This window comes from Bicyclus anynana, chromosome 23 (assembly GCF_947172395.1).
Source record: "Bicyclus anynana chromosome 23, ilBicAnyn1.1, whole genome shotgun sequence".
Taxonomy (NCBI): domain Eukaryota; kingdom Metazoa; phylum Arthropoda; class Insecta; order Lepidoptera; family Nymphalidae; genus Bicyclus; species Bicyclus anynana.
In genome coordinates, this window is record NC_069105.1 from 986,028 (window position 1) to 1,012,477 (window position 26,450).

At 38.0% G+C, this 26,450-nt stretch overlaps 1 protein-coding gene across 1 annotated transcript in view; it reads left to right on the plus strand.

Moving 5' to 3' along the window:
* The window catches only part of LOC112048205 (uncharacterized), a 62,958-nt gene that overhangs the window by 12,213 nt on the left and 24,295 nt on the right, over nt 1–26,450 (plus strand). Inside the window, exon 3 of the mRNA XM_024085657.2 lies at nt 10,132–10,242. Within this exon, the coding sequence (XP_023941425.1) occupies nt 10,132–10,242 (111 nt within the window). The remainder of the gene's footprint in view (nt 1–10,131; nt 10,243–26,450) is intronic.

Here is a 26,450-nt window from a genome sequence, read left to right on the forward strand (position 1 = left end):
ACGTTGAATAAGCTACTCGCCTGCTTTACAAAACAAAGAAGATTTTTTGCATATAGGCAGTTTAGATGCCTAGGAACTCTAATCACATTTTTATTTGTGAAAATAATCTCGTAATTGTAATATTTTTATAAAACAAAATTGTATTTTTATCACGTCACCGCAAACGCCAATCATAAGCTGTGATGTCATTCATTTGTGATTGGCGCTTGCGGTGATTTGATATTATCACATCACTGCAAACGCCAATCATGTTGTTATCTCTATCAAAGACGTCACTTGCTAGGTGTTGTGTTTCGGCGGCAAAAAATTTACGTAGATATTTTTGCATTTATATTAATTTTTTTACTGGTTACTATTGACGGGACAAAATAAAATATACCTTATAATACTTCCATAACTCCGTTAAAACATTGTTTACAAAAGAGGCAAGTAGCCTATTGTTAACCTAAGTTCTGATGACAATACCTGACTAGCTTAAAAACGTCATTACAAATCCAATATGGCGGCCTCTCCAATCACTTTAACGACGTAGTAAAGACAAATCTTGGAATCTTAATTTGACCCACTTCCCGGTCTTCGATTAGGATGAAATTTTGGGCACGCTCTGAGTTCTGATGACAATACATGACTAGCTAAGAAACGTCATTACAAATCCAATATGGCGGCCTCCCCAAGATGGCGCACTGGCTGTTTTAAATCCACCCTCATGATTACTATCACCCGTAGGTGAGACCGGAACCAATTAAGAAAACCTCAATGGGCCCAGCCGAGGATCAAACCCAGGACCTCTGTCATGTATATCCGCCGCGCATACCACTGCGTCACGGAGGTCGTTAAGTACTTCTTCACTTCAGAATAATAAAAATTTTAATAAAAAAAATACAACCGACTTCAAAATACCTACCTGCTGACCAGTATGAAGGTGCTAAGCCGGTGATGTATTTATTTAAGCCATGTGAGAATATCTTAAAGACTTAGATTTTGCAGACAGTGTTGTTTCATGTGGTCCCGTCAGAAATGGCTTAAATTAAGACAACACCGGCTAAGCACCGCCTTCATACTGATCAGCAGGTAGAACATATTATGATGTTATTTTTCGCTTTTTAGTTTAGTGGGTACGTTTTTAAGTTTTGATGTCGGTTGTATTTTTTTTATTAAAATTTTTATTATTTTTCCATTTTTAGTGTAAAATTTCATCTCAAACGAATACATCAGACCCCTAATGAGAATCACAACCCATCTTGGTACAAAATTCTTCAAAAAGCAATACAAGCCCAAGCACAAGGTAGTTACTGTAAACTGAATTCCCTTAATTGTCCTAGGTCTTCATCACCAAACCCCTAAATGACAGTCACAACCTATCTATGTGGAAAGTTCTCGTTAATACAAATTAATCAAGCCCAAACACAAGGTAACTGCTGTAAATCGCCGAGGAGTTTTCTCGTCTGTTTTATGGCTCCATCATCAGATCGATTTTAAACCTTCATAAAATTGTAGTGCTTAAACGTACTAAATGGAAAAGTTTACGAACACACTAGACACCCATATAATTTTCGAAAGTTCCCCTCAATTTCTCCAGGATTCCATCATCAGATCTTGACATGATGGCAATGGGACCAAACGGGGACTATACCGTTTCAAACAAAAAAAGAATTTTTGAAATCGGTCCAGGCGTCTTTGAGTAATCGGTGTACATACATATAAAAAAAAAATACCGACCGAATTGAGAACCTCCTCCTTTTTGAAGTCGGTTAAAAAAAAGGATTACAACGGTGCAATTAAAAGTATCGCATTTACTATGGCCTTAAAACTAACTGAATTAAAGATCACCGTAGTAATTCAAGACTCACCGCACGCAAGGTCGTGTTGGTTAATTGACATATACCCTGTGCAAATGACATGAGTCACTGTCAATGAGGTGTGAATGTGACGCCTCCCGACGGACTCTTGGCCTAGATACGTGTCGTTATTCATTACTATTACTATCCGAGAGTTTAGAATTTAGAGCATTGGTTCCCAAAGTGGTCCTGGTGACTGGAGACTCAACAGGGGTCTACGCTGGCTTGACAAAAAATGTGGGTTCGCAGTTCGTCAGCGGGGTCCATGAAATTTCATCTAGTTTCATCTAGTAGGTACAAACGGGGCGTTTCCTAAATAAAACAAACTCAGATCACGGTTACACCCTCCCGAATGGCCCTCTAAGCCGAGGTCCGAGTCTCATAGGAGACGCCCTTAGAGAGCCGTTCCGTCCTCTATCTTTATTTCAGCCTTCGGGTCTCATCAGGCGATGCTTCTGCGCTCGCCCAAACCCCCTGGTGACGCCGTAGTGGTCCCACATGGAGCCATCGGCACTTACTCAACACAAAAAAAGAAAAAAAAAGGAAGTGATAATTTTTTGACTTCTTGTGCTAAAAAGTAAAGTTTTTTGATTGGTCAACTTAGCAACTCACAGCACAATAAATTACTTAATCAAATCTCACTTTTTTTTTTCGATAACTGTTACTTTTAACGTTACGTTGTCAACCCATATTTGGCTCACTGCTGAGCTCGAGTCTCCTCTTAGAATGAGAGGGGTTAGGCCTTAGACCACCACGCCGTTCACACGTAGTATTTAATTTCAAAAAATGCACACAACTGATAAGTTGGAGGTGCATGCTCCGGATCCGGACACCATTCGAACCGACGCCTACCGGAATCGGAAACCGAAGTCATATCCACTGGGCTATCGAAGTAATACATATTTTTTATAAGACAATCGCTTTGGTTATAAATAACAATTCATGATGTAGATTGTTCGCTATGGAATTTAAAAAGCTTACGTCCCATCGGTTTGACCTAAATGCCAATACGCCATGTTTATTGGTTAGGCAGCGTTTATACGAACGCTGCCTTGGTTTTCCAGTTAGCCTCTCTAACATAATCATCATTATCAACCCATATTAGGCTCACTGTTGAGCTCGAGTCTCCTCTCAGAATGAGACGGGTAAGGCCAATAGTCCACCATGATGGCCCGATGCGGATTGGCAGACTTCACACATGCGGAGAATTAAGAAAATTCTCTGGTATTCAGGTTTCCTCACGATGGCTTTCCTTCACCGTTTGAAACACGTGATATTTAATTTCTTAGATATGAGCAATTCCCATTAAACTAGTCTAAAAACATTGTTAAGAGTGGGTACGACAATAGTCCTGCGGGCAGGGACCTTATGGTGGTAATTCGATCTCCACCCCACCAGCAAGCCATCCTCGACAAACGGATTATCCATCACAAAATAATAAAACTGTCCTAGTAGTTCCTGAGATTATAGCATTAAACCAAACAAACAAACTGTTTAGCTTTATAATATTAGAATAGATTTACAAGTAACGGATTCCGATGGCGCAACGAACGTAAGTCGATCTTGGCTTTGGCAATCGTAAAACCTGTTATTTCGACTCTGTTAATAACAGGCGCCACATGTAGGCACTCGTAGATACAATACTACTTGCACTTTCCAAATAAGAATATATTCAAATAGATAAGAAATAAATGTAAGCTTATTTAAAAGTCATATTATAGTGTCAATGATTACGTAAATGACAAAATTGCTTGCAGGCTACTTATATACCTATTGTTAAATGGTGATAAACTAAAAAAGGATAAACCTGGCTGAGTTTGTTGTGGGCTCTTCTCGGACCAAGGCGCGTTTGGAACCCTCGTTACTTTAATTTTAAGTTTTCGAATAATTATTATCACCATTATCTTAAGTTATTATTATCTAACGTTTCGAAAGAGCTTGTAAACTAAGCCTATTTGAAATAAATGAATTTTGACTTTGACTTTGATACGATGTACTAGCACGCTCTACTAGTCTGGTTTTTTACTTAGAATATAATCATTTATAGGTTTTCTCGCCAACCCGCACTGAATCAGCGTGGTGGTTATTCGCTCTATATCTATATCTCTCTTAAAAACCTCGTTTACCAAAAAAACCGTCGTTCACAGACGGATGATATTTATGTTTCTGTTTTAAAAACGCTGTACTCTGTATAAATTATAAATGCGTTTTTGCTATGCTGACGTTACTTGGCTGGTGGGAGGCTTCGGCCGTGGCTAGTTACCACCCTACCGGCAAAGACGATTTAGCGTTCCGATTCGACGTCGGGTAGAAACCGAAAGGGGTGTGAACTTTCTTCCTCCTCCTACCAAGTTAGCCCGCTTTCATCTTAGATTGCATCATCACTTACCATCAGGTGAGATTGTAGTCAAGGACAAGTTATGTAAGTAAAAAAATGCCCTAAAGTACAGCGTAGCCATTGGTATGGGTACTAAGATAGCTCATTTAAGGATCAGTCTACAACTCGTAACTGGCTGTCACTTTTGAATATCATAGATACGCAAAATACTCATAGCTTTCATGCGAGCTGAACCCCATTACCCAATTAGCCAGCATCCAATTTACATTGCACTGTAAATCAAATTAGCATTCTACTGGCGAATCGTGATGGACAATGTTTCTTTACGTTGACCTTCAATACTCCACTGAGAAGATTGTCTAAGATCCGGCATAAGGTATATAATACCCTCATCTGTTATTTATTTGGGATGATATTATAAAGCTGAAGAGTTTGTTTGCTTGTTTGATTGAACGCGCTAATCTCAGGAACTACTGGTCCGATTTGAAAAATTCTTTCAGTGTTAGATAGCCCATTTATCGAAGAAGGCTATAGGCTATATATTATCCCCATATTCCTACGGGAATGAGAACCACGCGGGTGAAACCGCGCGGCGTCAGCTAGTTTGGGATAAGAAATAAATGATAGAAAATATTCACATTGACACATTGCAAAAAGGTTGCCTAGTTGAATTGCGGCCAAACACATTTTTTATACAAAATCTAGGAAACTGTGGACTAGAGCAAAGACAACTTAATTCAGTAAAATTAAGCATATATTAACTTTCATTGACATGTTGGACGACCAATAATAACTAATGACTTAACTGGTGTACGATTTTTATTAATTCAGCAAAGAGGGATGTAAATAGATTGAATAAATTAAATCCCTTGTTCTTTATTTTTATTAATGAAGCAAATAGGGAACTAGATTTAAAAAAATATAATTATTTAATACTCACCGGGCGCAATTTCACTAGGCAACTTTCTTATCCCAAATAAATAACAGATGAGGGTATGTATTCTTTATGCCGGATCTCATATTAAGACGCTAATTGCATACTTCCAACGATACTTCGAACGATAGACGTCCACTGCTGGACATAGGCCTCTTGCATGGACCTCCAAGCACAGCGGGCTCGAATCGCCAGCGTCCAGCAGCTTCCTGTAACCCGCTTGATATCCTCGGTCCACCTATTTTTAATTACCGACTTCAAAAATGGAGTAAAATCTCAATTCATGTCATGTCGTGAGCTTGTCATTGCTCCGTCAATTAATAAAAACTAGCGACCACCCGCGACTTCGTCCGTGTGGAATTTAGTTTTTCACAAATCCCTCGGGAACCATGGATTTTTCCGGGATAAAAAGTAGTCTATATGTTAACCCAGGATCATCATCATCATCATCATCATCATCATCATTCACCTAATTCGGTTCAGTAGTTGAGGCGTGAAAGCGTAACAAACATTCACATCATCAAATCATCAGTTTTCGCAAATCTCGGGAAACCATGGATTTTTTCGGGATAAAAAGTAGCATATGTGTTAATCCAGAGTAAAATCTATTTCCATTCAAAATTTCAGCTAAATCGCTTCATTAGTAGCGGCGTTATAGAGAAACAAACATCCAAACATCCACACAAACTTTCGCGTTTATAATATTAGTAGGATTATTGTTAAATTATAATTTGGAGGAACTTTTCTTTAGGCAAATTGGTTTAATAATTGCGACGTAAAGGCATAACAAACATACAAACACAGAAAAAGCAGCTTTACTCGTCTTTAGATCGGAAGCTTGATAACAGAAACTCACACGGCATGTTTCACAGGGCAAGTTCTGTCAGAAATAGAAATACTACTAAAATAAGCCTTTTTGGTTTGTAGTTTGGTAGTTGGGTAAGAAAATGCCAAAGCTGTAAAATCACGACCACTGATATTTGGCCAACAATTAACATTTCCGTGACGGGAGGCTATTTCGACCAAACAGGGTGTGGCGATGAATTTAGCTCAAATGATTTGTGCCTCCTAAAAGTTTTATTACTACCCTCCCCTTATTCTTTCGTGACTAACCCGAATTGTGTTATTCGACAATCTGTATATGGGGGACTTAAAGTTGCTTAGTGATTTACTGAACTGTTCTGTTCGTGGCATCATTAATGGATGATAGGATGCTGTGCCTAGTTACCCCTATCGGCAAAGACGTACTGCCTAGCAATTTAGCGTTCCGGTACGATGTCCTTCAGAAACCGAAAGGGGTGTGTTTCATGCTACTCATGAAAATCCACACCCTCCACCTTCCTCCCTCCAAATCCACATCTTAGATTGCATCATCACTTACCATAGGTTAGATTGTAGTCAAAGGCTAACTTGTAAAGAATAAAGCCCATATTAACGGCCTACAAGGTCAAACCTCATCCCTTTATATGAAAGAATATGCGCTGCATAGCTTAAGCCCACCACGCTGCTCAAATGTCGGTTGGCGGGCTTGGTGATACTGTTCAGTTCATGACCACTATCAGAGTAGTTCATAATAATGACTAAGGGTGCCCGTTCACTTACAATTTTCAGTTGGCCGACTATCGAACAACTAAATTGCAAATGCGTACCATTTAGTTGGTAATTTTTTTTATCGGAAGTAAATCGCGGCTCTGATACGATTGGTGTCCAGTTTATTAGTTGAACGATTTAGTTGGAGAAGATGTGCGGGCTGTCATAAATCTGTTAGCAGGACCTCGTTATCCAAAACCACCTATGACACCACTGGACCCAATGGTCCAGTGGTGTCTTAGGCAATCAAATTCCATCAAAATTACAGATACAATATTAATAAAAGAGATGTGTAAATCCGGTTTCAGGCGGTTTTGAACAGCAATACAAACATACAAACAAATTAATTTTAAGCCCCAGTAACTCCACGGTTCAAGGGCCGAACACAAATCCGAGAAGTCATAGGTTAAAATAGGTCAAACCCCACCTATTGGGTGTCGTACCCGCTCGTAACAGTCTTTTCATTTAAAAGGAAAGGGGAAAATTAATCGTGTCTAAAAATATAAAGCTAGTATTCTTTGGACTCGTTGCTCCGTGATTCGTATGTGGTCGGATTCGAGTTCTGGGTCGTGCTGTGAAATGGGCATTGAGCTTTAGAGTTGGAAAACGCGCTTATTAGAGCACGTTAAAGCTTCGTTCATTAGATGTTTCCGATCATAATTATTATTAATTATCTGTATAACTATTATTTTACAATGTCTTGTATAACTCGCAAGTGCGAGTTTCGAATTCAAATCAGCAGTTCTATTCTGTAACTGTGTTTTGTATAACTCGCAAGAGCGAATTACGAATTCACCTCTGCAGTGCTAATCTGTAACTGTGTTTTGTATAACTCGAAAGAGCGAGTTTCGAATTCACCTCAGCTGTGCTATTCTGTATTTATGTTTTGTATAACTCGCAAGTGCTAGTTTCAAATTCATCTCAGCAGTGCGATTCTGTCGCTATGTTTTGTATAACTCACAAGTGCGAGTTTCGAATTCACCTCAGCAGTGCTATTCTTGATCTATGTTTTGTATAACTCGCAAGCGCGAGTTTCGAATTCACCTCAGCTGTGCTATTCTTGATCTATGTTTTGTATAACTCGCAAGCGCGAGTTTCGAATTCACCTCAGCTGTGCTATTCTGTATTTATGTTTTGTATAACTCTCAAGTGCGAGTTTCAAATTCATCTCAGCAGTGCGATTCTGTCGCTATGTTTTGTATAACTCGCAAGCGCGAGTTTCGAATTCACCTCAGCTGTGCTATTCTGTATTTATGTTTTGTATAACTCTCAAGTGCGAGTTTCAAATTCATCTCAGCAGTGCGATTCTGTCGCTATGTTTTGTATAACTCGCAAGTGCGAGTTTCGAATTGACGAGGTTATTCTAACGTAACTGTAACTTGCGAGTTATACAAAACATATTTACAGAATAGCACTGCAGCACGGCTATTCACTAACGATATTTTGTATGACTCGCATGTGCGAGTTTCGAATTCTCACCGCTATCTTTCTTATTCTATAGTATCGTGTTAGACAGAGAGATGTAGAGGTGAATTCGAAACTCGCACTTGCGAGTTATAAAAATATCGATTATCAATAAAGAATAGCGCTCTACTGTTTCTATCAGTCTATAGTATCGTGTAAGACAGAGAGAGATAGTGGTGAATACAAAATTTGAAAGGTTTGCTGGCCTATTCACTAACTTTAAGTAGGTGAATAGGCCGGTTGGTCTTGTAGTGGGCCAAATAGGCCTTTAAAATGATGATGATACTTATTGAAAATAAAAAAAAATATAAAAGCGAGTTGCAGCAATACAATCATCGGTAAAATTGTGCTATTAGGTACAATGTAAAACGCGTTATTAGGTAAATAGATATAGTTAGACCGACTTGTCCTTGAATTAAACAATGGAGTATGTAGATACGAGTAGGTACATATTATGTCTAATTCTGCATGTATTTTATAAAGTAAAACCTGTCTGGTTTCGTAGTTTTTTTTTTTTTTATTCTTTACAAGTTAGCCCTTGACTACAATCTCACCGATGTAAGCGATGATGCAGTCTAAGATGGAAACGGGCTAACTTGTTAGGAGGAGGATGAAAATCCACGCTCCCTTTCGGTTTCTACACGACATCGTACCGGAACGCTAAATCGCTTGGCGGTACGTCTTTGTCGGTAGGGTGGTAACTAGCCACGGCCTAAGCCTTCCACCAGGCAGACCTGGACCAATTAAGAAAACCTCAATCGGCCCAGCCGGGGATCGAACCCAGGACCTCCGTCTTGTAAATCCACCGCGCATACCACTGCGCCACGGAGGTCGTCAAGTTTGTGTATAAATTATGAAATAAAATCTGGTTACACTAATCTACCTGTTTAGTGTACCTCGATTTTGTAGATCCTGAATTGAAATAAAATAGAATAAATTCATCATCATCATCCGATCAGCCGATGGACGTCCACTGCTGGACATAGACCTTTTGTAGGGACTTCCAAAACATCACGACACTGATATTTTACCAGAAAAAAGCCACGTTATTTGTGAGTGCCATACATTTCATTATATTCCCGTATTCCCATGGGAATGAGAACTACGCGGGTGAAACCGTGAGGTTCTACTAATATTTTATAACCCAATCCAGGACTATAAAGGTCTGGAAGCCGAGACCAATGAGACACATTGTTAGGTTTTACTGCTATTATATAACACTGTTTGAGATTCTGTTGTGCTGTATCATTTATTTATTTGCTTTCTGCATCCACGGCAGTGGGTTCGATTCCCATAACTGGAAAATATTTGTGTGTTGAGCATGGGTGTTTTCCAGTGTCTGTGTGTATTTATACATTATATAAGTATTTATATGTAGTATATAATTGTATATTAATATTATAATATCAACTATCTTAGCACCCATAACACAAGCTACTTTGTATGCTTACTTTGGGGCTAGATAGTGATGTGTATTGTTTAAGTATATTTATATTTATATATTTTATTTATTTATAGACATGAAATATGCCCAGAGAAACATTACAGTTTCCCAATTCGTTTCTCGAGCAGTCAGAAATATAATTACAACAATAAATCATTTTGTAATTTTAACAAAATGAATATTAAACAATCAAAATAATTTAAAAATAATAAATTCAATTCAAATTCAAACAAATTAAAAATTAAGAGTAAATTAACATTAACCAAGTCAAATAAATTAAAATTTAACAATTCAAATAAATTAGTAACAATAGTCAAGAATTAGAATACACAAAAAAATAACAATAAAAATTAACTAGTCAAAGAAACAAAATTAAAGACAAGAAAAAAGAGAAAAGAAAGATATCTTATACATAAAATCTATTCTAGTAACAATTTAATTTTATTTACAATCTGATAAACAGGGGTGTGAAAAATGTCTAATTCTAAATTTCTACTAGTTTCATGTTTTTGTTTGTCCACAGTTGAGAACCCAAACTACGATCAAGGCTACTTCGGGCCATGGCGTGTCTGCAAGCGGCTGCTTTACTATCGGGAGAAATGCGGCACCGACGTCTCCAAGTTCCGACCGTCGAGTAAGTAGAATACTTCATCATCATCATCATCATCATCATCATCATTATCAACCCATATTCGACTCACTGCTAAACTCGAGTCTGCCCTCAGAATGAGTGGGATTAGGTTAATAGTCCACCACGCTGGCCCAATGCGGATTGGCAGACTTCACACACGCAGGGAATTAAGAATATTATCTGGTATGCAGGTTTCCTCACGATGTTTTTCCTTCACCGTTGATGAATGTTATTATGCAATTTACAGTGCACATAGCGTGCGATGGAATGAGCTATGCTCGGAGTCTCTGCGTGATCGAATCAATAATGAGGAGATCTGTAAGCAGGACTGACGACGTCAAGCGAGTCGCAGGGATTTGCTGGATGCAAGCGGCTCAGTATCGTGATGTTTGGAAGTCCCTACAAAAGGCCTATGTCCTGCAGTGGACGTCCATCGGCTGATATGATGATGATGAGGCCTATACGGATATGACCACTGCCTTCATTTGGGAGGCGTAGGTCCGGGATATGCATCTCCAACTTTTCACGTGTCTCAAACGGTGAAGGAAAAACATCGTAAGGAAACCGGCATATCTGAGATTTTTAAGAGATTCTCTACGTGTGTGAAGTATGCCAATCCGTAATTTACCAGCGTAGTGGACTATTAGCGTAACCCCTCTCATTCTGAGAGGAGACTCGTGCTCAACAGTGAGCCGATGATATGCGATATTAGTTATTAATGACGTGATACGATTAGGATAAAGTTTTCGTAATGTTTCCACTGCTTCGAATTAAATGGGGCGACGACTCAGAGTTCCGATCGTCGAGTGAGTCGTGACCAGCATTTTCTATTTTATTTATAAACCACACGATTTTAACCGCAATTTAATCGAACTCCGTAGTACATCTTAGCCATTCTCTCGGTAACAATAAATTCTCCCATGTCTATTCGACAAGATTCTCAGCAAAAGATACTATTATACCCAACTAGCAAATCCCTGCGACTTTTCTTGTTTAAGTAAAACAACACTAAAACCTTCATATACTAAAGAATTTGCGTTAAAATCGGTCCTTTTGCATGAAAGTCCATCAGGAGTATGTACGAAATATTATTTTACTTGCTTTTTGCATTTTTTAAAGACTCTTAAAATACTGAAATTTGTTGAAATACTGTACTGTTGAAAGCTCATTAGTGGAACGGTTATAAAGTGGGCTAAAATCCACCGCGCATACCACTGCGCCACAGGCCGTCAAAAGCCACTATAATATTTATTTTAAGCAAGCATATTTGTTTCCTTTGTGTGTAAATCTTTACCCTTTATTGGGTCCCCCAACTAATTTTGATACAGGGCTCGTCCAAGGCACGCTACGCTACTGCTAAAATCTCAAAAGTGTTGGATTCAATCACAAATAAGTACTAGTAAATTAACAGTTTCAACACATGAAAATCTGTTTTATATTTGTTTTTTATCTATTTTGAGATTCGTACTTGAACTTTGTTAACAATCGTTGATGGTACGTACAGTTTTTATTGTCTACATTTTATTGCAACCGTCTGCATTGCATTTGCGACCTTGACCCTGCATTAACAACAGTTTCTTCAATGCAATATGCACTGTTGCACTATTCGTATATTTTTATATTCTCGAATACCATTCATTTACACGGCGACTAATTGCCTTGACTGGTGACAGACGGGCTGGCTCATTTTTTGCGCATATGCGGAAATGCAGCCAGTATTTTTGCCAACACGTGGGCACGATTTGTATAGCTATTAAGATATAGTCAGCTTAAGTTTCTCTTGCATTGTTTCTCAATAAATAGTAGATATTTATCTTAACCTTAGCCTTGTTTCGGGTCTGCTCTGAACACGAGGCGTAAACAAATCCTTATCACCATCATGATATCAGCTGATGGTTGTCCAGTACAATAAAAGGACTTTTGTAGGGACTTCCAAACATCACGATCCTGAGCTGCCTGCATCTAGCGAATCCCTGCGATTCGCTTAATGTCGTCAGTCAATCGACCAACACTGCGTTTTCTAGTGCGGGGTCGCTATTCCAGCACATTCGGACCCCATCGTCCATCGGCTCTTCGAACTATGTGCCCTACTCATTGCCACTGCCTCGCGACTCGCTAAGCTGTCAGTGACTTTGGTTCTTCTGCGGATCTCCTCATTTCTGATTCGATCACGCGGAGTTACTCAGAGCATAAGCATAGCTCGTTCAATGTGGATTTTCATCCTCCTCCAAACAAGTTAGCCCGCTTCCATCTTACATTGCATCATCACTTACTATCAGTTGAGATTGTAGTCAAGGGCTAACTTAACTTAAGAATAAGAATAAATTCAAAGGTTTGTAAAAATAAACATTTAAACCATGGTATAATAGAAACGACAAAATAAAACTCAAGAACTTCTTATTTTGCAGTTATTGCATCAAAATTTCGTTATGCACTTTGGGAAAATATCAATTCTGTTTGCAATAACAAAGTTTGTGATTTATATTGGTTGCGTCATGAAATGCAACAGTCGCTAGTAAAGTATGGTTTAATTATTAACAGTCGCTAGTAAATTAGTTTAAATGCATTTCAGTTTAAAATTTAAGGGCCAGTGTACACCTGACAAGCGGATTAGCTGCAATTATTACTGTCTTACAAGCACATTTGAGTAGTAATTGTTTGTCTGTGTGTTGGGGCTTTACTGCAAGTTCTTGAAGTGTTGAAGCTTCTACTTAAGCATTTATGATATTAGGAATTTCAAAAATTTTACACTTAAGTGTTTTTCAGATAGCAATACGGTGACAGTCGCCTATATGACATTCATAATACGTACGAGTACTATTATAGTGAAACTTTCAAGAGTGAAACGAACTGTCACCCGCACCATCCTACTCGTACATGAAACGAACTGTAACCTCGACTAAATAAATATATTTTTTTTTAAATTTTAAATGTATATGTTTACCTTTTTCTAAAATATACTTGACAAGCGACAAGCCGATAGAAGATGTTATAGCTTGGCAAGTTTGTTGATGATACTTCCATGACATGCAGGCGACGGGGGGGAGGGGACTGCGAGGATGCGAAGTCGTGCGCGCGGGGCACAGGGAAGGACTGCGCGCAGATGAAGTCGCGGAGCATCGGGAGTGTTACGAAAGAATTTGCCAAGCTATAATTAACTGTCGACTTTATTCCAACGGCGACAATGTCAATATTCGTTTGACAGTAAGAAACATCACTTCGTCGCGTCTCGTTAGATGTGCGCTGGCCCTATTAGTCAATATGTGTAGGCTAACCTATAATTATAAACAGTTATAAATACCACCTCGTTCTCGATCCCGTTCAACATAAAACACACCGTGTGGATTTTTTTTATAAGTAGGTAATACTTGACTGAATCATGGTTTATCTTCTAAGTCGTCGCCTATCTCTTAACAAAGAAAGTTTTAGAATGCACCGCCTTTGTCCTGGTAACCTAAGGTAATAGGCTACTTACCTCTTTTGTAAACAGTGTTTAAACTGAATTATGAAGTACAATAAGCTAATTTTATTTATTTTGTCCCGTTAATAAAAAATTTAATATAAAAGAAAAAATATCTCCGTAATTTTTTTGCCGCCGAAACACAACACATTAGCAAGTGACGTCATTCATCGAGATAACAGCGTGATTGGCGTTTGCAGTGATGTGATTCAAGCAGATGTATGAATTCGTCTTGCTTGCTTGGCACCTTGATGGTTTTGGGAGGTACCAGGGTTCAAGAGACCAGTCCACCTTCTACCCGCCAGGTATAAACTATAAACCGATATTTTTATGTTTTCCTCGGCATAATATGAAAAGTCATGTTCCAAGCTTCGCTTCGACTCTTCAAAATGCTGAAATATAAATAATAATAAATAATAAATCTTTATTCATCAAAAACTTCATATCACAAAATTAAGTTGAAGCCCTGCCTCCTGTACATGTTAATACTGTGTTACAGGAAGCAGTGTCTTCCCATTTTCAATGTTGCAGTAGTTTGATAAACAATTTTATACAGTTACAAATACAATAAATCATAAGAAAAAGAAAAAAAAACATGCAGAACTGAAGTTAAAAAAAAAAAATAATATAGCTTTCAGCTTTTTTAAAATGAGGTCTGGTTGCTACTGGTCGACAATGTGTCTTTTCTCATCAGGAGATATTATCTTAGGCCTACTGTGTATCGAAAAGTAAACCAGCCATATTATTTAAAAAAAAATCTGTGACGCCCAGCTATCACATATATATACTTCCAGCAGTTATAACTAATGTAGATACTAGTGAACACAAAGTTATAAAAAATGAAGTATACGGCAAAAGATCGATATGCTTGTAATATTGGGGTTAATGTGACCCAGTTGCGGTAGCATTATGTTTTATACATTCGGCGCATAGTGCAGTGTTAGTTTACTGCAAGCATCGCCAATAAGTTTCATTTGAGGTCAATTTTTCAAAACAATATGGCTGACGCGGTCCTGTTTACCTTCCTATACACCAGTAGGTACGAAAACTGCACACGACATACCTCATCATGGGAAAAGCTACATTGTCGACCAATAGCGGCAGAGTTGAAATATCGCTCGCTCCCTCTTACGTCCTAACGCAACGAAAGAGAGTGATATTCCAACTCCGCCGCTGTTAATCGACAATATGTCATTGTTTAGGGAGATATGTTGTTGACGCATGGGCATACAGTGGGCCTAAGATAGACCACGACATATATCTCGAATCAAAAATATCGCTCTCTCTTTCGTCACGTTCAGACGAAAAAGAGAGCAATGATTTTCGATTTGCTGCTATTGGTCGACATTATGTCTTTCTCTTCGCGAGTTAGGTATATTGTTGACGCATGCTAGGCCTAAAGTAGGCCTAAGATAGACCAAGACATATCTCGAATCAAGAATATCGCACGTATCTTTCGTTGCGTTGGGACGATAGAGAGAGCCACGATTTTTGAACAGCCGCTATTGGTCGACATTGTCTCTCTCAAGCTACACTGTAGTCTCATGCTAGGCCCACAGGTGATCGTCAAGCATCTTCTTCTACACCCTATTTCATCATACTTACATAATATTATGATAATGAAAAAAATAGAAAGTTAAAATCAGTAAAAGAATAACGCTCCGAATCTTGTTATTTTATTATAATACCTTAACAAATGTAATTAAATTAGATACAGATTACATTTTTTTTTATTGACAGACAGACGGAAATTAAAATGTTCTGTTAATAAAAGTTCCGTTTTTGCGACACGGAACCCTAAAAGTAAACACATCCAAAGTACCAGTCATAGAACCCTAAATAGCTTGAAAATCATTGTCAATGCCAACAGGAACGGATACTAGGCAGTGACCAATTTCCCGGGACATTGAACAATGAAGAAGGCTATCAATAGAAAGGGAGGAAGCGACAAACAAGTGCATTTCAAGCTTATAAATCTTTTGTTACACTGCTGATTATTTCAACGAACCATCGGATGTGATTATATCCATTATATTCTATCTAATAGATAATAGATAATAATCTATTAGATTCTATTACTTATCACGTGAAAATATTACTTATTAAGTGAAAAGTACGTGTTTATTTCAATATTATTATACTAGCGGATGCCCGAAGTTTTTCCACAAATCCCGCGGGAACCATGATTTTTTCCGGGATGAAAAGTAGCCTATGTTACTTGTATATACATATCTATATGTGTTAATCTAGAGTAAAAAAACAAACATCCATACAAACTTTCGCGTTTTAATATTAGTAGGATAAAACGTCCTCCTCATTCACTAATCTCAGGAACTACTGATCATATTAGAAGAATTCTTTCAGTGTTAGAGAACCCATTTATCGAGGAAGGCTATAGGCTATATATTATCCCCGTATCCTACGAAAACGCGAAACGCGAGTGAAACCGCGTAGCGTCAGCTAGTGTACCTATAAAAGCGAAATTTGTCACGAGCACAATCATAAAGTCTTGAAAACCGCTTGACGTACAAAGATGAAATTTGACAGGGAGGTAATTTATAGGGTTCAGCCGGGCTAGCATGGGCAAGGGATAAAATTTTTATCCACCCATTATATCCACTGACTAAGGATATAAATCCACCCGTCATAGCATGGCCACAAGGAAAAGGGTAGGGGTAGGGGTAGGGGTAGGGGTAGGGCAGGGGTAGGGTAGGGGTAGGGTAGGGGTAGTGTAGGGTAGGGTAGGGGTAGGGTAGGGGTAGGGCAGGGGTAGGGTAGGGTAGGGGTAGGGCAGGGGTAGGGTAGGGGTAGAGGTATAGAAGGGTAGAGTAGGGATAGAGAATAAGTGCACTTATGTCAAAACGAAGCTTGACCGGGTCCGCTAGTATGATAGATACTATAGATACCTACTACAAACCACCGCAAAAAACAATCACCAAACAAAACAATGCCCACAGAAAACAGATCAATAATATGCACAAAATAACCAAATATTATCAAATTTACGTTTATTTTTCCACTATTGATATACCTAATGCCAATTTATAAGATATCTACAAATGGTTGGACAAGTCTTTCCCTCCGTTTATCCACCGGGGATAATATATCCACCGGCGTGCCCATGCGCGGTGAGTGGATAAAACGAGTGTGGGGGATAAACGTTTTATCCTCTCCCCGTGGATAAATTTCTCCCTTGCCCGTGCTAGCCCTGCTGGCTGACTATGTCTAGTGTGTCCAAAAACGTCCAGTTTCCTAACTGTCTCAAAGTTAGTAGATGTCCGCTAAGAACGGGTTTTGTGACAGGGCCGGATTAAGGAGGTCTAAGGGCGAACGAAGTCACGATAATGAATGTTGTCAATAGAAAGGGAGGAAGTGGGGTGGAAAGAACAGCTTTTCAAGCTTATAAATCTTTTATTAAACTCCCAACTGCTGGTTATTTCCAGGAGCCATCGGATGTGATAATAATCTATTAGAAAACTAGCTACGCAGACGTCTAGTCCGGTACTACAAGTTCTCGAGATATCATCGGAAAAGTTGTGCCATACAACATGTATGAGGAAACTTTATACCTTGACTAGCTGGTGCCGCGCGGTTTCACCCGCGTGGTTCCCGTTTCTGTAGGAGTACGGGGATAATACATAGCCTATAGCCTTCCCTGATAAAAGGGCTATCTAACACTGAAAGAATTTCTTAAATCGGACCAGTAGTTCCTGAGATTAGCGCGTTCAATCAAACAAACAAACTCTTCAGCTTTATAATATTAGTATAGATAAATTTCTTTTAACTGATAGTAAGTGTAGATGTAGCCTATAATGGTCTATCTGGGTCTAGGAACAAAAAATTACGTGGTATTCAAGACGAGTCTGCCAAAATTATATGCGTACCGTAGCAAGATAATAGTCAATGTAACGCAATTTGATAGAAGGTTATTAGACATCATTATCAACTCATATTCGGCTCACTGCTGAGCTCGGAATGACAGGGGTTAGAACAATAGTCCACCACGCTGGCCCAATGCGGATTGGCAGACTTCACACACTCAGAGAATTAAGAAAATTCTCTGGTATGCAGGTTTCCTCACGATGTTTTTCCTTCACCGCTTGAGACACGTAATATTTAATTTCTTAAAATGCACACAACTGAAAAGTTGGAGGTGCATGCCCTAGACAGGATTCAAACCCACACCCTCCAGAATCGGAGGCAAAGATCATATTTACTGGGCTATCACTAGCAAGACCATAGTCAATGTTAATTCATATTCATATTCATATTCATTACACTATAAAAATTTTAATAAAAAAATATAACCGACTTCAAAACCTAAAAAAGTACCCATTAAACTAAAATGTGAAAAATAACATCATCATATTATTATGTTCTACCTGCTGATCAGTATGGAGGCGGTGCTAAGCCGGTGATGTATCATCAGATCGATTCCAAACCTTCATGAAACTGTAGTGATTTAAAATACTAAATGGGAAAACTTAGGAACACACTGGGCATTTATATAATTTTTGAAAGTTTCCCTCAATTTCTCCAAGATTCCATCATCAGATCTTGACATGATAGCAATGGGACCAAATGGGGGGTGTACCCTTTAAAACAAAAAAATAATTTTTGAAATCAGTCCAGGCGTCTTCGAGTAATCAAATACCGGTCAAATTGAGAACCTCCTCCTTTTTGAAGTCGGTTAAAAAGACGGCGGTATCTCATAAAGTAATCAAATTGGTAGCAACTGCATTCACAACTCCTTTGTTCTTCGTATTGATTATTTCCACAAGCTTGGGGCATCTACCGGAAAATTGAGACATACCTACCTTGTTTATGCAACAGGTACTGTGCGAATATTTTTTTTTATCGCTGGGTTATGTAGGTACTCTTTACCCCTTTACCCCATTTACTTTTTACCCTTCCGGAAACAATGCCGATTACATTGTTTTGAGAGGGTTTAGAATCTAGAAAACCTGCTACACTTAACCTCTTGTAAACTGAAAACCTTTTTGATATTTTCCTAAATTTTCACGCCATCACGCGTTTAGGGCTGGACCGATTTCACTATTTTTTTATGTGTTTGTTATTGTCAGGAGAAGGCTCTTATGGCAGAAAAAAAATTAGGGTAGGGGTAGTTGTAAGTTTACATAGAGTTTCACGCGGACGAAGTCGCGGGCGTTCGCTATTGTTTAATAAAATGTATCTATTAGTATTGAAGTATGGATTGAGAAAAATATTCATTTAAGACCTTCAGTTTTAACTGCGCAGTTTTAACTCTACAGTTTTATCTAATCGCAATTAACAGTTAAAACTGACGGACTCTACACGGACGATTTAACTGAATATTTTGGCTGTTCAGGTAAAACTGCAGGTCTGTAGCACGGCTAATTTACGCCGTAAAACGGTATCGCAACGCGGAGTTTTAGAGCGCTTGTATATATACAGAATGTCGTGTGCAATGTGTTGCGTAAATATATTAAAATTCTCATTCGGTGGGCAGATGGCTGATGGCCCTACGAGAATGGCACGTGTGACTTTGCATACTGACAAGATACTACAGATTACATTGACAAGATACTAAAAACAAATATCTCGTTGGTCGAGTGGTTAGTCTAACTAGAGGCCCTGGGTTTGAGATGAAATATTGGGTGTTTTCATGAAAAAGAATACAATAAGGAACTTAAGCTAACTAATCCTAATAACTATACAAATCATGCCCACGTGGAATGGTGGCAAAAATACTGGCTGCATTTCCGCGCTGGACAGCCAGGCTGATTCTTTGCGCAAAAAATCAGCCTGTCAGTCGAAGCAACTAGCCGCGGTGAAATGATTCGGTAATTTTTTTTGGCACTGCGACTCCATGGCCCAAGGGTGTCCACGGCAAAAGGTACAAATATCTAACTCTCAGTCAGAGAGGCATACTTGTAATAATTTTTTTATATTCTTTACAAGTTAGCCCTTGATTACAATTTCACCTGAATGTAAGTGATGATGCAATCTAAGATGTAAGCGGACTAACTTGTTAGGAGGAGGATGAAAATCCACACCCTTTTCGGTTTCTACACGACATCAAACCGGAACGCTAAATCGCTTGGCGGTACGTCTTTGTCGGTAGGGTGGTAACTAGCCACGGCCGAAGCCTCCCACCAGCCAATATATAATAATAATAATACCTATCTTGAAATAATTCTCATTAGCAGGCAGGAGCAGAGAAGCTGGTTTTCGACCGTAAACCGGCTGCTGCTAAGGATTCTAACCAAGATTTCCTAATGACCACAAATCAGCATAGTCTAACTACAGGAACAACAAATCATTTGATTTCCAAAGATTCCGACGAATTGATAATCTCCTCCTTTTTTTGAAGTCGGTTAAAATTATCTTTCATAGTTTATGTTCTTTAGAAAAATGTATACTCTGCTAAACCCCCACGATTTAACTGTCATAGTTTCCATTTCCGTGAGAATACGAGAATAAAATATTGCGTATGACACTCTCAAACTATTGATAAAAAAATCGGTTGTCTGTAATGACGGTTTACTAGCGATAGTCGTCAGAAAATACTAATGGAATGGTTGCGTTTTTCAAAAGAAAATTTTAATTAGGGTATTTAAATCAATAAATAAATAAAATACTGCTCGTTTTTCTAAAATACTGTTTAATAATCTTCATACCCAGAATATACTTTATTTCTTGTAAAAAAGTTGGCAACCCAGAGCGAGATATACTTTATTTCTTGTAAAAAAAGTTGGCAAACCTAGAGCGAGGGAATGACGCATGACGTCATCTTTTTTCGAGTGTTCAGACTCCATCGAATTATAAGACGTCACGTCAATAATTTTCAATATCAGTTCAAATTCCAAAGATTAACAACACCAACTCATAAACTTTACCTCTTTATAATATTAGTATTACATAAATATATCGAGAAAAATGTCATCTTCGTAAAGACCTGCAGCGTAAATAAAAAAATATAGCATGACGAATCATACCACGCGTTCAATGTTCATGCATATTCATAAGAAACCTGCCTTGAAGGCATACATAACGTCAAAGACATGTATAGTATGTAGACGTAGAGACAGTGGACATCGTCAGATGTTTTAGACTGGGTAACTTTCCAACAGCTGCGATGGTTCCCAAGCTGGGTCACCTACAAAGCTTCCGGTGTCTAGATAGTATGCGTCTATGGAAAAAATATTAAGCAAGTTAATCAAGTTCTAGGCAAAAGTGAAATTGTAACGTACACCGGCATTAGCAATACTAGGGTAGAAATTAATGATTTGTACTTTGAATATTAATAAGTAAATATATATCCTTATAGAAGATGGAATATGGCGCTTAGTCCCACCGTGCTGCTTCAATGCTGGTTGGCGGGGAATGAATTTTATTACTTAATTGAATTAATTAATTATTAATTAATGTTTAAAAAGAGATTTTACACAAAAATCTATTCCTATTCGAATTTAGAAATCGAAATATGCAATTGTTATGCAAATTAATTCTATATTTTTACATTTGGATGAATTTTACATTTGGATGACATTTCTCTTTTGAATATTTTTGACATTTCCCTTTTGAATTCTTTTTGACGTTGCCATCCTTTGTACGCTCAGACGAATTGGACGTAATTCGTTTCTTTCTTGTTTCACACACTTTCCATTCTTTCTTTCATTATACGAATAGCATATTTTTAAAAAAACGTCTTTAGCTTTAATTAGACTAGCTAAATTCTAGAACTTAAAAAATCAGCCCCTGATAGACAAGTGGGACGTCAATTCTTTTTCTACGATCGATAACGCTTCGATAACTAGAAAAATGTTTGGGAATGTCATTTGCTATCGACAGGTCACGTGATCAAGATCTGTCATTCCCATACATTTTATAGTTTTCGAAGCGTTAGCGATCGTAGAAAGAGAATCGACGTGCCACTTGGCTACAGGGGCTGGCATTCAACCCTTGCACTGTGAGACATATACAACCCCAAGTTATAGAGGAATTTGTACCGCAAAAAATACTTCAGTTTCCTTAAAAGATTCACACGAACAATGTCATACACAACGACGAAGCAGTACCTACTAATAAATGTGAAAAGCTAACTCAATGACATAACATGTAGACTAATAGTCTGTCATGGCCTGACCTTCGTCATATTATAGACATTTAGCTTCATGGCAATTCTTTTTTTAAAGAATATTTGTCATATCTTTTAAATATGACCAATATTCCCATGTGGAGTGGGTACGACAATAGATCAATCAATCAATTTATTTCTTTGCAGATACATGCATTATTTATACAGGTGGTGGTTAGATGTAGATGGTAAATGTATCTTGCCAATTTGGCATGCGAATTATTTATTAAGTATTTAATGATTCAAATGACAATTTCACCATTTAAAATTTACATCTTTACAATTAAAATATGTATGAAAATAACAATAATATTAACTTAAATGCTCATTTACACTGTAGAATGCCTGTTGAGTTAGGTATTTACATAAATTATTTTTAAAGCAATTTATATTCTTTTCTTTCCTAATTTCTTTTGGTAACATATTATAAATTCTTCTGCCGCAATGACCAAAGATGCCGAACCACCACCCCTCGGTGATGAGTCGACCGCTCTTACCGTTGAGCTATTGAGGCTAGGTAACTCTAGATGGAACTTTAAAAAGGGTATGCCCAGGCCTACCCTTACCACCCAGCAATTTACTGATATCTAAAAAAATCTTGATAATTCCACTTTCATAATTAAATTAGTGCTTTATCAAAAAAAGTTGGCTACGACGTTTTACGACATTTTTTATTCATCTTTAATTTGTTCACAACGGGGACAAGCCAAGGTCGTTGACCATACAGCCTGAGTTTAACGATATTTTTTGAGGACTTATGATTGGTTTGTTTGTTTGTTAAAAATACTATAGCTTCAAAACTTACTTCGTCGCTTTGGTATACCGATTTATTTATACATCGTATTATCAACTCAATATACTTTTATGAGGGGGTAAACCTGGGTTCCCTGGGCCGACCCTTTGTAACGTTTGGGTTTGTTGGAACCCTTGTACTTTATTCTTAACTTTTAACTTTGATAGGATAGATAACATCATCATTAGCAGCCCGCTCTAAAGGCCCGCTAAGTATAGGGCCATGTGTTCCTCCATAGAGGAGATCGAGTGTGGATATCCACCACGCTGCTTCAACGCAGGTTGGCGGACTATTTACCTTTATATTACTTACCTAACCTATGGTAGAAGCATAAAACAATCGCCCAGCTTCTACAAAATATCGAAGAAAAAGAAAGAAAATAAGTTTATTCACTTTTTAGTGTCACAAACAGTACATCCTATCTTAGATATTACATGACTGTCTGTGACACCAAACAGAAAGGGTTTACACCTCAGCATTAGCCGTTCATCGCAGGAAAGCAATTTGTCTGTTCAAAGCTGATTGTCAGCGAAGATCTAGCTACCACGGTCTCTTCCGTCCATAATATATGAAAAGCAAACTCTATGACATAATATAACATACAATACAACTAAGTGAGTGTGTAAATTCGGACGTGCGTGACAATACCTACTGTGCTGCAGGTCGTATTCATTAGCACGTGATGTATTTGACACTTACGTGTTTCAAACATTTTGCACGTCACGTGAACGCCAGACGACGCCTGCGACTTCGCGTAGAATTCAATTTTTTAGGGGGGGGGGGGGTCAAGTCTCTGAATGACTAGCGGACGCCTGCGACTTCGTCCGCGCGGAATTAATTTTTTTTCAAATTTACTCAAATTCTTTGCATTTAATTTTTCGCCCGAAAAATCTTTTCTACGTCAGCTACGAGTAACATGTTAGACAACAAAGCTGTATTTTATCAGCTGTGTACTTACCTACTATTGAACCTACATATTTATGAATAAACGTCTTGTAAATGAAGAAAAATTTTATATTTATTTAAAATAGTTACTTTTTAACTCTCAGCTAACTTTGTAACAGTAAAAAGTTATCGTGGGAACAAAAATGTAGGGGCAGAGTTCACAAAAATGTAGCGGAGCTATATCGTTTGTACAGATCTCAAAGTGAGATTGTTTGAGAATTTTAATCACGCTTTTACGAGCTCTAAACTAAACCAAGTAACTAAGTCTGACCTTGATTCAACAGCTAGTAGAGGCGGCGCGGTTTCACCCGCGTGGTTCTCGTTCCCGTAGAAATATAGCCTATAGCCTTCCTCGATAAATGGGCTATCTAACACTAAAAGAATTTTTCAAATCGGCCCAGTAGTTCCTGAGATTAGCGCGTTCAATCAACAACCAAACAAACTCTTCAGCTTTATAATATAAGTATAGATTTACTATTCACACATCAATGTGAAAAATAATAATTCTGTCTCGAAAGTAGGTAGACACTTCGCAACACTTCTCAAAGAAAGTGTTTCTGGCCCAATGCGGATTGGCAGACTTCACACACGTAGAGAATTATGAACATTCTCAGGTATGCAGATTTCCTTGCGGTGTTTTTCCTTCACCGTTTGAGACACGTGATACTTAATTTCTTAAAATGCACATACTTTACTGAAACTACTATACTTTACTGCCCCGGACCGAATTCGAAGCTACGAATCGAATCGAAAGCAAAGGACGTATATCCACAAGGCTATTTAATTTTTATGTATAGTTTGGTTTTTATTTATTCCATGCCAAACAAATTCCAAATTTCATTGTAACATTAACAAAATAAAATGAGCGATAAACAAAACCTTAAGTGATAACAAAAATTAAAAAACTTTTGAAACATTACTATCGGGACCGGAAATCCAGCAATTTCCCGGTCGAATAATGTATTAAATGTATTATATTTACATGATAACATAATAAAATAGTTAATGAATTCTAAACTTAAACTCGGGTTCCTAAGTGTAGCCTATAAAAGCATTAGGTTAATACATACTTAATTACTTCAATTGATTAAACTATTAAAATAATTTGCATATTAATGTGTGTAGCAGAACTTGTTTGCAATATCGTCCATTAAGAATCTCTCTTCCGATGTACGGTATGCGATGAATGGCAAAAAGCAGTAATGTTAATAGCTGGGACGCCGCGCTATACTCATCTTGGCTTTTCTCTACAATTAGAAGAGTCTTTGGTATCATTTATAGCTAACTAGCGGACGCCCGCGACTTCGTCCGCGTGGAATTTAGTTTTTCACAAATCCCTTGGGAACCATGGATTTTTCCGGGATAAAAAGTAGCCTATGTGTTAATCCAGGCTATAATATATCTCAATACCAAATTGCAGCCAATTCAGTTCAGTAGTCGTGAAAGAGTAACAAACATTCATATCATCAAAATCATCAGTTTTCGCAAATCTCGAGAAACCATGGATTTTTTGGGGTAAGAAGTAGCCTATGTGTTAATCCAGAGTAAAATCTATTTCTATTCCAAATTTCAGCCAAATCGCTTCAGTAGTAGCGACGTTAAAGAGTAACAAACATCCATACAAACTTTCGCGTTTATAATATTAGTAGGATTGGTTTTAGTAGTAGAGCTTATATATTTAGGAATAGAGTGCGTCTGGGGAAGTACTACTGCAATAATGTGCAACAATGTGCCATTACTGGCTTGTCTTTGTCATAGACTGTCACATTTTGACCTCACGAAATTATAACTTCACTGGAAGGGCGTCTTCCAGTAAAGTTAGAATTTCGTGACGTCAAAAATGTTTAGTCCGCGTAGTTCCCGTTCCTTTGGAGATAAAATATAGCCTAAAACACTAATAAATAACAGGGTTTTCTATTAGTAGAAGAATTTTTAAAATCGGTAGGAACAGTAGATCCAAAGATTACTTTCTACAAACTCACAAACTTTACGTCTTTATAATACCTATTAGAATAGAATACGTTTAGAAAACATACGAGTAACGATATCATCATGAAAAAAAAACATGGAAAAAAATTATCAACCCATCCTCGCCACACGAGTCGTCTCCTCTCAGAATGAGAGGGGTTAGGCTAATAGTCTACCACGCTTATCTAATGCGGATTTACATACTTCACACACGTATTTTCAGGTAATGGAGGTTTCCTTGGGATGTTTTTCCTTTACCGATTGAGATACGTGATATTTAATTTCTTAAATTACACAATACTGAAAAGATGGAGGTGCAAGCCCCGGACCGGGTTCAAACCTACATGACTACTATGTCCAAATCGAAGGCAGAGGTCATATAACAATATACCTAACTATACCAATGACAAATACTAACTCAAGTAGTGTACCATAATTTTTGTAGCCCTTACATCACCCGTAGGCAGTCGGAGTGTTTTAAGATATGACGTCACCGAACTTAGGGCCTCCTTAACACGCAATGTGATAAAGAGGCCCTACGTCGATCCCCTCCCGACGTAATGTAATTTACAGATGACCCTTTAAAGGCCTAACTCCGGTCCTCTAGGATAAACCTATGGTTTAAGCTAAGGGTCATCAGAACCGTGTAACGATGATTATGAACTATGGCTGTAATTAAAAAGTTTATATCTTATCACTTTCCCTTAACAAAAAGGGATAGGCCGGTTAGGTAATGTTATGCCATCCGTAATATTTCTCAGTTCTACATTTGTAGGCGATAACTTAACGCGTTAACTAATTATATTACCAGTGATTTTCCTACAGTGATATAACCGTCCGTTCGACTTAACATCTACGGGTACCAGTGGCGTGCACAGGATGTTTAATTAGGGTGGGCGCAATACGTGATTATTTCACAAAAT